This window comes from Falco rusticolus, chromosome 8 (genome assembly GCF_015220075.1).
Source record: "Falco rusticolus isolate bFalRus1 chromosome 8, bFalRus1.pri, whole genome shotgun sequence".
Classification (NCBI taxonomy): domain Eukaryota; kingdom Metazoa; phylum Chordata; class Aves; order Falconiformes; family Falconidae; genus Falco; species Falco rusticolus.
The window spans coordinates 63,490,377-63,503,365 of NC_051194.1; the positions used below are offsets into that span (position 1 = coordinate 63,490,377).

The 12,989-nt window shown below is 39.9% G+C and overlaps 1 protein-coding gene across 2 annotated transcripts in view; it reads right to left on the reverse strand.

The window, feature by feature from the left end:
* The window catches only part of HECW2 (HECT, C2 and WW domain containing E3 ubiquitin protein ligase 2), a 113,334-nt gene that overhangs the window by 33,845 nt on the left and 66,500 nt on the right, over window positions 1-12,989 (reverse strand). For both annotated transcript variants that reach the window (XM_037398544.1, XM_037398545.1), the window contains 5 exons: window positions 12,230-12,354; window positions 10,595-10,780; window positions 5,614-5,748; window positions 2,695-2,797; window positions 1,588-1,684 (listed from right to left, as the gene is read on the reverse strand). In XM_037398544.1, the coding sequence (XP_037254441.1) occupies window positions 1,588-1,684; window positions 2,695-2,797; window positions 5,614-5,748; window positions 10,595-10,780; window positions 12,230-12,354 (646 nt within the window). The remainder of the gene's footprint in view (window positions 1-1,587; window positions 1,685-2,694; window positions 2,798-5,613; window positions 5,749-10,594; window positions 10,781-12,229; window positions 12,355-12,989) is intronic.

Consider the following 12,989-nt stretch of genomic DNA (forward strand, 5'->3'; position numbering starts at 1 on the left):
TCTTTCTACTAAAGCAGGTAAGTGAGACATACATATTCAGCCTACTTATGAAGCAAGCACACAGGACATACAGCCTCAAGTAAATGAGGAGTTACAGAAACCAGTATCTTTTATCCTTTGATCTTCCACTGTTATTCTGAAACCCATCTTTTCTTGAGAAGGGCTCAGCTTGTGGCAAATCATGGTTCTCTAATCAGGAAGCAAGGTTCTACAAGAAGCTGAATCTGATAATACCGGCGTCTTTTGCACAGTCTGAACTCTATCAGAAACCCACAACTAACAAGAAGAAAATGACACACTGATTGCTATCAGAGTAGAGGAAGCCAAGCACCTGGGGAAAGGAGAAAGAAATAATAAAACTACTAATAAACAGAAACTGTTATACTATTTCCCAACAGATTCATTTGCTCACATTTCAAACCAAGTCTGGTGGGACAAACTTGCTTGTAGTGATACGGGTGCAACATAGGAACTGTTGTGACAAGCTGAGAACAGTAGGTTTTTATTTTCCTCCTTTTTCCTCTGTATTTTCTAGAGAACACGTATTCTGCAAGTACGTAATTTCAGGTTTGTCAGCCAGGACTTATTTGGAGGGAAAACATATTTTAACATAGAAGCCTCGTCACAAAACTTGTTAGAACACATTGCTTTGGGAAACTGCAAAACAGGGTAGCTTGCTGAATTTCAGAAACTTGCAGGACATGGAGGAAAAGGGATCAATAAGTAACAGTATGAGAACAGGAAAAAAATGAAAAACAGTGCTGGCTGCTATGCCAACCAGTGTGGATAGGCGTCTGGAACACGAAGCACTGCACTGGCAGCTGTCTGCACAGGCCAGTCCGCAACCATCAAGCCAGCATTTTTTAAGTTTAGTGTCCAAGGAGGAACAGATAGAGTCATTTGAGCCAACGAATACCCAAGTTGTTATTTATTGCATCTTTTACACTCAAGTGCCTGATCTAAAGTGTCTTTGTGCAGAATACACTCTAAGAGGGATCTTGCCACTTTCTGAATTTCACTTTTTATGATTCCTAGCCTAAGCATACAAGGGAGTTACAACAACCATACAACAACCGAAGACATCCTTCAGCAGATCTAGTTAGACTATGCAAAAACCAGCAGATACCCATTTTGTAAATTTTGGAGAAACACTAAAAATTCTGATTGATGTAAGATTACCTCCAAGGCCATTAGCCTTTCTGTAAATGTGCACTGAGAAGATAAGGACAAAAGCAAATGCCATTCTGCCTCGTGCTCCCAGCTGTACATATGCCCAAATGAATGGGCACATCTGCCCTGCCATCCAGCTGTCTTGGCACATTCTGAAGACATCAGCAAATCTCCTCTGCCAGTTGTTTAGGTACCTTTATTTGCTAATAACACATTACCTCTGCTCTCCTAAAGCTTATTTCAGGGAGTTACGCAGAAATACAGTAGAGAACTATTTCCCACAGCTCTATGAATATGTTTGAACAGGCCAGAAGTCGAAAATCCGCTACGTTCCACTACTAAAATTAACAAAAGAAACTAATTCTGATTAGCATTTTATATTGAAAAGGGAATAACAAACTTCACTAATTTTATTACCTGAGTGAATGGTTCCTGGTAAGATCTGGTTGACGCTCTTGTAAAATTTCAAAGATATTGGGCTGCCGCAAAAATGCAACAATCTTGTCATTGTAAGCTGAAAATGTCAACAAAAACATCATGCTGAAACAAGGAAACACTGAAAGACAGGACTGCATTCCTTCTGACTTCTGAACAATAATGACAGCAGACTTCATCTTCACTGTTTTAAGTTTAGCAGTATCGTGTTAATACTTTTTCAGGTAAGGCTACTGATTCTACTGTCATTTAGGGAAAACACTTCTTCATTATGAACCAAATCGCATTCTGACATGTCCTTCCCACTGTAAACAGCTCTAATTCTGCTAGCAATTTCTATTATATTTTATCAGTCACACTCAGCCAAGGTCAAACTAGAATATTCATCACTAGAACAAAACTGCAAGGACCTTGGTTTTCCCTGCACTGAAATCCATTCTCAAACATTAAACAGCCATTGGAAACACCCATATCAAATCCTCACTAATTGCTGAGCGTGCAGTGTATTCACACCATGTCCATGGCAAGGGAAGGGTTTAAATTAGCAGAGATTTTCAAGTAAACATGCCACAGTACAAAGAGCCAGTTATAGTCAATCGGATTAATTTATCTTGATCTAGCACAATGTGACAGCTGTTAGATTCAATAAGCTAAATTCTGTTCTCAGTGGCACAGAAGCCACTAACTTTGTGTGTATGTAACTGAGAACAGAAGTTAAGCTAATGACTAATTCCAAGCTGATTAACACTTTCTGGAACCCTGCCAAAATAGATGCTTAGACGTTGCACAAAAATCACTGGGAATACATGGAGTCCGACCAGTGAGGACACAGCTTAGCTCGCTGGCTTCACCTCCTCCTGTCGCTGCGGACAGTGAGCGAGCCAGGGAGGCGGAAGCGCTACACCGGTTCTTTGGTGCCGCACAGACACTTCGGTATCAGTCCTGCAGGTTGCAACTGACCAAGGGGGAAACGCAGCAATCATGACCATCGGTGACTTCCACCCCGCCCCAACAAAGGAAGAACCCAGCAGCGCCCAGCGGCCGCGGCGGCAGGCAGCACCGCTCTGCAGAGGCCCAGAGCTGACGTACCCACTGGAACCACATCCTGGTACTGCGCTCTGCTGACGGTATTGAATGTGCTAGATGGTCTCGGCAAAACCGGTGGTCCTGAATGACGGGAGTCCTCTCCGACCTGAAAACGTGCAAGTAACCACAATGAGTGTCTCTGCGTCAGCCCATGTACTCGGGTACATAAAAGTGAGAACTCGCGTGGCCTAAAAAAAAAAAAAGCACGTACATAAATGCTTTGCTTGATCGCTATCCCCAGTAACCACTGCGGCAGGAATCAGCTGTGTTGTATGACAGTTATTAGTAAAGCATTATTTAGTCTACTATGCCTATTAATACGAAGAATCAAACCTGATCAAAGTTTATTGCTATTTTAATATAATAGTCCCATTCTGAAAAGGGACAAAAAAATGCAAACTGGGACTCCTTCAAAAGGTCTTTTGTACTCCAGACATCTTTATCCATATCAAAGATTCTGAAAATCAAATTCTGCTCCTTCATTAGCACCTCTATCACCTCTGTAAATGAATGGAGTTTCCCTAAATTTGAACTGGAAACAAATTTGTGGCTGGAGCAGGAGGCTAAAAAAGCAAGGTCACATTCAGGCAAGGCAAACGAGTCCAAGAATGGTAAAAAAAGATTTCCTACCATCATTCAGTAAAACTGTTCTGATTTTTTTGTGTTCATCTTTTGGTATTAAAACATGTTGCATATGAACATTTTTTAGGGTAAAACCACAATGTAAAGTTTTTCCTGGCAGCATTTGTGATGTCAGGGCAGCTTCTCCAGTTTCCTGTATGCTGAGGCTTCAGTCAATTCTACAAGGTCAGTATTTTGTATTTCATCTACACAAAACATTTTGTTCAACCTCTTTTTCATCCTGCTGGACCTTTATGTTTACTTCTCAGTTCCTCTACCTACATTTAATGGTTAGCATTTGAGCTACACTTCCAAGCCTCAAAGACCTCTAAAACATCTACTGCAAAAGATCAAATCATTATAAAGGTTGTTTTTCAATCCAGTCTCTGAAATCATGAAGCAGCAAAAGTCCTGAGGTATCTCCCGTGATCTTTGTGCTCTCTCTGATAACACTCTCTCAGAAAAATGAAAGATTATTTCCTGTAGGCACTGTGCTGGAAAAGGAATGCCATTATTATTAGCTCCAGCTTCATGCTGCTCTTCAGCTTTAGCTAAAAAGGCATTCCTGACACTGGTTGATGTTTTCTTTAGAGTATCTCCCTGTAAAAAACGGGTCAGTGGCTTCAAAACATCAAAGTTCGTGGCTAGGCAAATCCAAAGAAAGTATTCTGAGAATTTTTTTCATTAAGTATTCGGTTTTTTGCAATAACATATACTTCCTTGATGCAATGGTTTAAAAATAGGAAAAACAGCTGCAAATATGCAATACTCGAGTTGTAAGCACAGAAGAAAAAGTGGTGTTCAGATTCGTACATATGCACATAAATGAAAATCCTTACATCATTAATCCCAGAATAAGAATACTGTATTGAATTGTGATGTTTGAGAGATTCCTATCTGGAATTATACTTCTGTTGAATTCAAGTTACAACTGTAACAATACCAAGGAAATAATTCTAAAATTACATGTACTTTAAGGAACTTCACATATCTAGATGGAATGAGAAGTTCTGACAGGCAGTCAGCACTGTGTGTATGTAATATACACGATGACTTCCCGTAGGATAAACTACGCTTATTTTGCAGCTTTTGACAACTTCACCAGCAAGACTGACATGAATCTCTCTGTTTTAAATGCAGAGCTTCTAAACACTGCTTAAGAAAAGGTAATTTCAGTGACTGTTTGGTGACGTTAACAAAAAAAATATTCTTTTTGCTCTGTTATAAATCAATCACAAAATCACAACAGAAATACTTGCTTTACCCTATTGAAGATCTAAGTAGCTATATGAAGACACTTCTATTCCTTACCTGCTGTAAGACATCACTGCCTAGATCACATCACCAAATTGACAGAAAATGCTATTTAAAACCACTTGTAAAATACATCTTACATTGAGGATGGGGGGTGGAAAGTATTGTGGGTGACTAAACCATGTTCACACAGGACACGCAGGATGTGACACGACACGCAGGCAGTGGTACGCACTCACACACCGCAGCTCAGCAGAAACCCTGTTAGAGAAGTGGCAGAGAAGAGCCGTGCCTGCTCCGAGACAGACCTCTGGCAGAACTTCATCTGCCACAAGACTGAGCTATAAAAAGGATGAATCAGAGCATTTCTCTTGCCACTCTGAACTGCATTATCTTTAACTCCTGGCATGGAATAGCCCTCTCCCGAAAGGACAACTTAGAGCCAACAGTATGGAGGCTAATGAAACACGGCAGAAGTCTAAGCCCTTGTATGTACACTTGCTCACGAGTAAAAAGAAGTTATATGGAGACTGTTGGTGAAAATGGTCCGCAGCGAAATATCAACAAAATAGTGGTTTCCATGTATTAATGTTTAGAAAGCAGACGTGAAATGCATATAACAGTCTGAGAAGACTCTATGTGATAAGATTTTTTTATAGTTACTCAGAAAGTTGCACATCTAGCTGTATCTAACGATAGGCACTTCCCCCCCCTCCCCCGACGTGCAGAGCTATATCACCATACTCAGCAGACGCCGTATTTTGACAGCAAAAGACAGGACAGACACTGGTAGTCAGCACCAGTTTGCTCTCCTGTGGTTAAACGGGGTTACTGCGAATGGGATGTAAGAGAAACTGATATTCTTCCTCTGAAATCACACATTTCAAAAGCAACAATGGCTAACAAATAATATATCTTTGTGGATGAGTACCATACACTTACAGGAGAATCACGCTCTTTGGAACATGGAACTGTGAACAGAACAATGTGAAGGAGGATGATCCTAAAAACCCGGATTTTTTAAGAGGAGGGGCAGCTCCAACTTACCTCACCAGCACTGTGGCTGCGTTGTCTAGTCAAGTGCTGCCGATGGACTAACGCACTAGTGGGCCTGCTACTCTGCAAGGGAAGCCGGGGATCAATGAACGTGGTAGTGCGGGAATTGTGGTCAACAAAGAAAGCCTAGAGAAGGAGAAAGGAGAAAGAATTTATAGCCGGGACTTTTTTTTTTTTTTTAGTATGTCCAAGGTTAATGTCTATTCAGGAACTAGGTTTTATTCGTTGATGTGAGGCCTTCGAAAATCTTCCTCACATTACTGTGGCTTGCATTTCTCCTCAGCAAAAGAGGGATAACAGTTTTCCATCTCACCTAAAGGATGAATTCTTTAATGTGTTACTTCATTCATGTCTATAAAGTCCTTTGAAATTCTCATCCGACAAGCATCAGAAGCAGGAAGCTTTATTACATAAGATCATCAAGAAGAGAAGACTTAAATGTTTAATGAAAGTAATCCTGGTATGTATTCTCCCTTCCATTTCCTTCTAAGCATCTAAAAAGATGACATGAAGTGGCAAAACCATTCCCTTCTGTGAAATATTTACCATGTATTTATGAACACAACTGGGTGTATATACACCAAGTGTGACTGCATCCTGTGATGAACCACGATTACAGGCCAACAGGCATTTTTGCCATCCTCCTGATGGAACTATTCTAAGTTTGCTAACCTCTTAAAGAAAAACAAACAAACAAACAGGTCAGTTAGGGACATAAAGATGATGGCAACAAAACCATTTAAACAAGGCAACTGGTGAGAGCTACTATATATTGGCCAGCCAGCCAATTGCTCAAAGCAAGGTCACAGAAGCGTGTATCCTGGAAAGCGAAAACCTCCTACAATTCCATCCAATCTGAACCTGAAAGATTTCTAAGCTCTGAAACTTGAACTTTTTCCAAGCGCTGAAATTTAAACTTTTTGCAGCATTAGGGCTGCACTTGGAAACCAGCGCTGTTCTATTTCAACATGCTTTGCTTTTTTCAGTCACAATGCTGGAAACATGTGGAAGTGGCAAAAAAACCCCAAACCAACAACAGGGTTTTGAGCTGGAGAGTTACAGGAAAGTGACATCTGGTTTGAGGAATCAAAGAATCTGGACCAGCTGGGTGGTGGTCGGGGACTGCAGGAGCCATTTCTGGGTTTGGTGAGGTCCTTCAACCACAGTTTCATCAACAATTCAGTCCTGCAGTGTCAGCAAGAGAAACATTCTCATCTTCCCCCATCCTGACCACTTGTTCCATCCCTTGTGCGCCTTTCCTGCCCTGTGCTGGCACCAGTGTTTGTGCAGCCATGCAGTGAACCTTGCTGGGCGGCTGGTCCTGCCTAAATTGACTCTTTCTGTCCCTCTCCCTGCTGGTTCCTCTAATCTCCATCAGCCCACCAAGGCTGAGAGGAGAGCAGAACTGGCTCTTTTGGCAGTGACACCAGCTTGCAGTGTTCTTGAAATCACTGTTTCAAATTGCTTGGTATAGCCAGACTAGAGAAAATGAAATTCTTCCATCTGCTATGATGAAGGTAGGTAGACAAACCAGCTTGTCATGCTATACAGCAACTAAATGCCAATTGTCGTTGGAGAAAATGTCCATACTTCCATTTCCCAAGGAAGGAGAAGCCTACGGAGGGACACCAGAACTGCAAAACCTTAGGAACACTCCAGAAGAGGGCAGGAAGCCTCCTGCAGCCCAAACAGCAATTGCCTATCCTGCAACCTGTGCCTACAGGCAAGGAATCACATTACCTGAAAAGTAAGAACTCTGTTTTGATCATCTGACATAGTTACAGATATGCATGCAGAACGACTGCTCCATGGTTCAAAAACTATAAAGTGTATTCAGTAAATGCAATTTTAGGTGCAGCATTTGAGCCTGATGCAGGACTTGTTCATCCTGACAAATAACAACATCACCTGCAGTGCAAGCACAGAGATTAGAGAATGTGAAACCAGTGGGAAAGCAGAATGCAAACCATTTTGCAATTTCGGTTTGGGGCCTGCAAAATGACTGCAAGAGGTCACTGGAACATATCCAGTCTTTCTGAAAACGCCGATCCTAATTGATAGGTTTATTTCATTTACCAGCAAGTGGTTGGTATAGGTTTGGTTTTAGTTGTTTTTAATGTCCCTCTATCTACTATTTTATCTAGTCTGGTCTATATGCATTTATAAGGTGTGAAGTGCTTTCATTAAAACAAAAGTTGTTTTCATTAAGTCAAATGTAAAATCACTTTAAAAAAAAGTATTGATCCAATGTAGGAGAAAGTACTACCTAGAGTGACACTACACAGTTCTTGAGTTAATGCAGCAATCTAATATTGCATGCAGTGTTCCTTAGCATCACATTTAAATAAACAACTCAGTTTAAACATTAAGTTAAGACAATCATGTCTTACTAAATATGAATGTTTATATGCCAGCTAGTAGCAGACTACTTTAAAATAAGGCATAAATTACTACTTTGAAGGTGAAGATAATCATTGGAGCTTCAAGGCTTTGGACTAATCTGGATATTGGCAAAAGCGTGGCTCACAGTCTGCTTTCAAAAAAATTCCTCTCATAACTCCTGTCTAGCTGTAATCCATAAATCTGTGATGCTTGAAGAGACTGACTTAAGATGGGTAGTGCCAAAACTACATTTAGCCCATTAAACATGGATAGTTGCCCACGTTATCTTTCCAATTAAAGTCTATGAAACCTGCTAAAATAGCTTTTCTTCCCATTGAAGATGTTAATAATCAATTACAATGTATTCTTTCACCGTAGAAAGAAAAACCAGAAGTGACCTACAAGAACTTATTACGTATTGGCACATCTTGTGGAGATCTATTTAAAAAGCGTATACAGTTGCATCTGGCTTTAAAATATGCACACGTGCTTACACGTACAGCACAAATGCACCAGGGCGCCGATCTGTACAACACATGTGTGTATACATATGTACGTGGCAATGCAGAATTCCAAAGTTACTGGCCTGAGTTCTGCTCAGGGACCTGTCTAGCCTATACAACGCCTCCTGCTACCACCTTCTCCAATGGTCTTCTGCTTCCCTGTGGTCAGTGACCAATGAAGGTCCACCTGTAATGCCAATCAGAAACTACATCCTAGTTATGCCAGACCTTTGCATGCCAAACGTATTTTATCTTCTGTAGGGGACACAGAGAGGAGTGGGCAACTGGGCTTTGCTGTGCAGCTTTGAAGAGAGTTCCGAGGCAGGCAGTCCCCACCTGACCTTGGAAGACAGCCCGCAAAGAGGACAAGCAACCAGGACCACACTGCCATTGGGGAGTAAAAACTCTAGTACTCAGCCCTCCATAAGGGTCAGAACAATCACTGTGCCTTTGTGAGCAAGAGCATCAAGCCTCTCACTATGATATACTTAGAAAAATAAAGGAAAACCTCATCTCAGCATGGAAGAGTAGCCAGGGAAAGGAAGTATAATTACATATTGTGGCATGGCTGATTTCTACTTACTTCTCTTTGGCTTTATGCTTTTATAAAGGCAGGACCAGTTTCAGTTTGGTCTCATCAAGCACTGCTCTCCCCATGTACCGGCCATCATCTCTCTCGAGTGCTGAATATGCTTTTCTACCGGCCACAAGTGCTACTTGTGATAAAGGCAATTCACTTAATGAAAATGAACAATACTGAGCCTAATTCAAAGTGAAGAAATCCCAGTGGGGGTTTATTCAGTGCTTCCCCTTGTTGATTAATGTTGTGGTAGCACCACTGTTACCAAATACCACAGCAGAAATCCAAAGGTCTAATTCTCTCTATGGAGAATCTATTAGAGTCAATTGAAAACTGCTCTATTCTTCAGGAGAAAACCAGCCTCTGAAGAACTGAACAGAAAAAGAATGACTATAAAAAGAAAAGCGTGAGGGAGGCAAAGAACAATGTTGGTATAATTGCACATGCCTAACTGTGCTGCTAATGAAAAAAACCAGTGCTTTCCAGAGTTAATAAACCCAAGAAGAAAACCACCCTCAAGCACTTTTTCTACCCTTCAGTTGTGAATCTGCCTGTAATCTTTTCAAGCATCGAGATCATTAGTTATATGGACATGCACAGCTAACTGCACCAAGACAGATAAAGGTAAGAACTGAGAAGCTTAATATGGTTATAGACCTAATTATACATACAAATGTCTGTTCTTTGATTTTAAAATATTTTATTAGAAATTGAAAAGCACTACCTGTTTTGAAAGACACTAAGACTGACAACTCTTCAATATCCCCATTAATGAAACTTCCTATACAAAATTTCTTTCCTGTTAACCACTATATAACCAATAGAGTGATCATCCCCAAAGCTATTCCAGTCTTAAGTGCATCCATTTTATCTCAGGAACTGATGAACACTGGATCTACTTAGATTTTGGGTAGAGGACTCACCTAGAAATATGTTTAGCTATTAAAAAAACCCCGTGTAAATAATGCACACTAATGAATCCCACTCAAGACTTTGAGACTGATGAAGGGAAAAAAAAACGTCCTAAGGAAAAGCTTGACAGTTAAACAATAAAAAAACTAATACAAATGGTTCAACAATAATTAAATAAAATTCAGTAGAAAATAAAGTAATGTTACATCTAAATTATCTTACGAGTACACAGGCAAAACTCCAAAGACTTCACTGAGATACCTGTATTTACACAGTAGGTAAGTCTTTGCAAAAGAAGTTTTAAACATCCAAGGGAATCTAAACAACTTATTGTAAAAAGGTTACAGATTTTCTAGCAATTTTCCTTGCAATGATTAATACCCACTTTTCAGTCTCCTTCTCCTTTGCATATAATGTTTTGTCAGCACAGACAAGAAATTCCAGTCTCCTTTTGCCACAGGCAGGAGACAAGGATGCACACCTTTTACATCTGGAGAACTACGCGTACTTAGATTCTTGTTAAGAGCAACCAAGTCCTGACATCACAACATCCAAGATCAGGCACTGAACAGAGACGTGTGTGCATTACAGTTACCTTGCCCTGATGGTCGTGTTTCATTTCCCAACCTCTTGGCAGCTCCAGCTGTTTGTTAGCAAACATGTTGAGGAAGCCCACCAAGTCACGATTATGCTGGTAGCGCTCAAAATGGTGGGTGTCCCGCCGGACTTTGGTGATCATGTGCTTCAAACACGTGTTATTTGTAAACATGCGGTAGGCACTCTGAAAAATAAATAGCAGGAAATACTTTTAGAAGACAAAATTTCTCCTTAGTACAAAAGACAACATTTCCACTGTAAATAAATTACCTAATCATCTATAAAACCTTAAAAATTATCTCCAACTAAGCCACAACAATATGAAAAACCATGGCACTTTTCCTGGGGCTTTGGGATGTTTGATGTTTCTTATTTTGCTTGATATATACAAAATTTCATAATTGACTCACTTCACAAAAGTGTGAAATATATTACAGATTCTATTTACCACACTTGTCCCTGGAACTTTGAAGAATCCTATAGCATTAAAATTACTTTAAAAGTGGAAATTTCATAGATATGTTCTGATATCTGGAATAATGAGTTGAATACAGCAATAAAGCTGTTAAGTTTTCTGCAGGGCAGGAATACATAAGCTTGTAGAAATCTACATAAATATTGTTTCCAGCTATTGATTTTTCAAAAATACCCTATCACTGCATGTCCACGTGGAGTTTACGTAATAAAATTAAACTAAGAGAGTAAAACGAGAGCCCTAGGGAACAGGAAAAACTTTAAATAGAAGGGGTAAAATAAACAGTTAATGCTGTTCCCTTGATAAAAAACCCAGCCAAGCAGAAACCAGGTCTTTCTCTCAGGATGAGCAAGAGACCGAAGCGAAGACATAGGCCCTCCTACTGCACTGCGCCGTCACCTATATCACTCTGTGCCCCTGCACTTCCAGCCCTTGGCCAGAGGTCTTTTCTACCTCTGTCCTACTTCATATATTCAAGATAAAGCTATGCAAGCTAAGCAGAATTATTCAGGTACAGACAAGCATACGTATTATACCAAACCCAAACTAACACTGACCAGGAATTAAAAAAAACACCCTGAATCATTAACAAGTGTGCTTGCAGACAATAAATTATTAATTCTGTTACTTCTGTTTACACTACACTTCCCATTACACAAAGGAAAAAAAAATTGAAAAAAAAAAAGATATAAGAAGAACTGAAGAACAGGCAAAACAGAAAAGGAAAACATATATTAAGATGCTTTTGTGTTCAGGGTGAGATCTAACATGTTCTGATATAAACCAGGCCACCCGGGGGAAACAAATCATCCATATACAGCAAAGTGATCTTAAAAAATAAGCATCATTTTCATTCTTAGAATTGTCTCTAACCCTCTGCAAAGCACAGTAAGAAAGCTATTGCTTCGATAAGCAACTGAGTTGTGACATAATAAAGATGAATTGAGTGAAAAGTAAAAACCATGGAAGCTATAATACCAACTAGGATGCCTCTAATAGCCCAACTGCAAAGAATGACGAGCGTTTGAATTTATCCAGCCTCCCTAGATACTACCAATATCTTAGCATCAAACGCTGAGCATTGTCTTTGTACACAAGACAACTATATTTATAAGCACACATTTATGAAAGTCTTTCAGCTGTAGACACTATACTTACAGGGTTAGAATGCAGCACTGTAAAGAACTCTGGGCTGATAAGGAATTTCACAGGGGGAGACTGGAGCAATAAAGTAAGTCTGGATCTGGAGGTAGAGTGAGGCAGCACGTTCTCTCTTCGAAAATCTAACAGCAAAGTGAACAACAAAGACTTCCAGTAATAATCATTACCAAAACACCACTGCAAACAACTATATTCATTTGAATCACACAAGCAAGAAAAGCACGAGGTATACAACTATTTCAGATTTATTAAGTATTCTCCAAGTGTACCTGAATGTCTTCTAACACAGAACTGAAGTCCCTGAAAATACCACAGTCTTAGTTCAGTAACTTTTACTTGTTGCCTTTGGTGAACAATCATTAAAGAGAAAAAAAACCAGCCAATTATTTGGGTTACCAAACATGTGCTTGGGTGTAAGATGCAAGAAGGTCCCTGCAGCCAGCCTACATTACTATACTGTAGCTGTATGCGCTAAGTTATTTTTTAAATGCTAACTAATGGATATAAAAGTCATTGCCCACTTAGAAATGTTTCATTCCTCCTTTAGGAAAAAAGCCAATAAATCACTGCCGTTAACACAGCCCCAATCCTGATATTTAAGCAACTTATGTAAGGTACTTTCTCGGCAACCTTTTCCTTTCAAGTTTCAACTTTCAGTAAACATTTGGTGGTTCTCCTAGCAACTGCACAAGGGCACTGATTTTTCACCAGTACCAGGAAGTGAAATATATTATGAGTGGTATTTCTTAAGATGTTA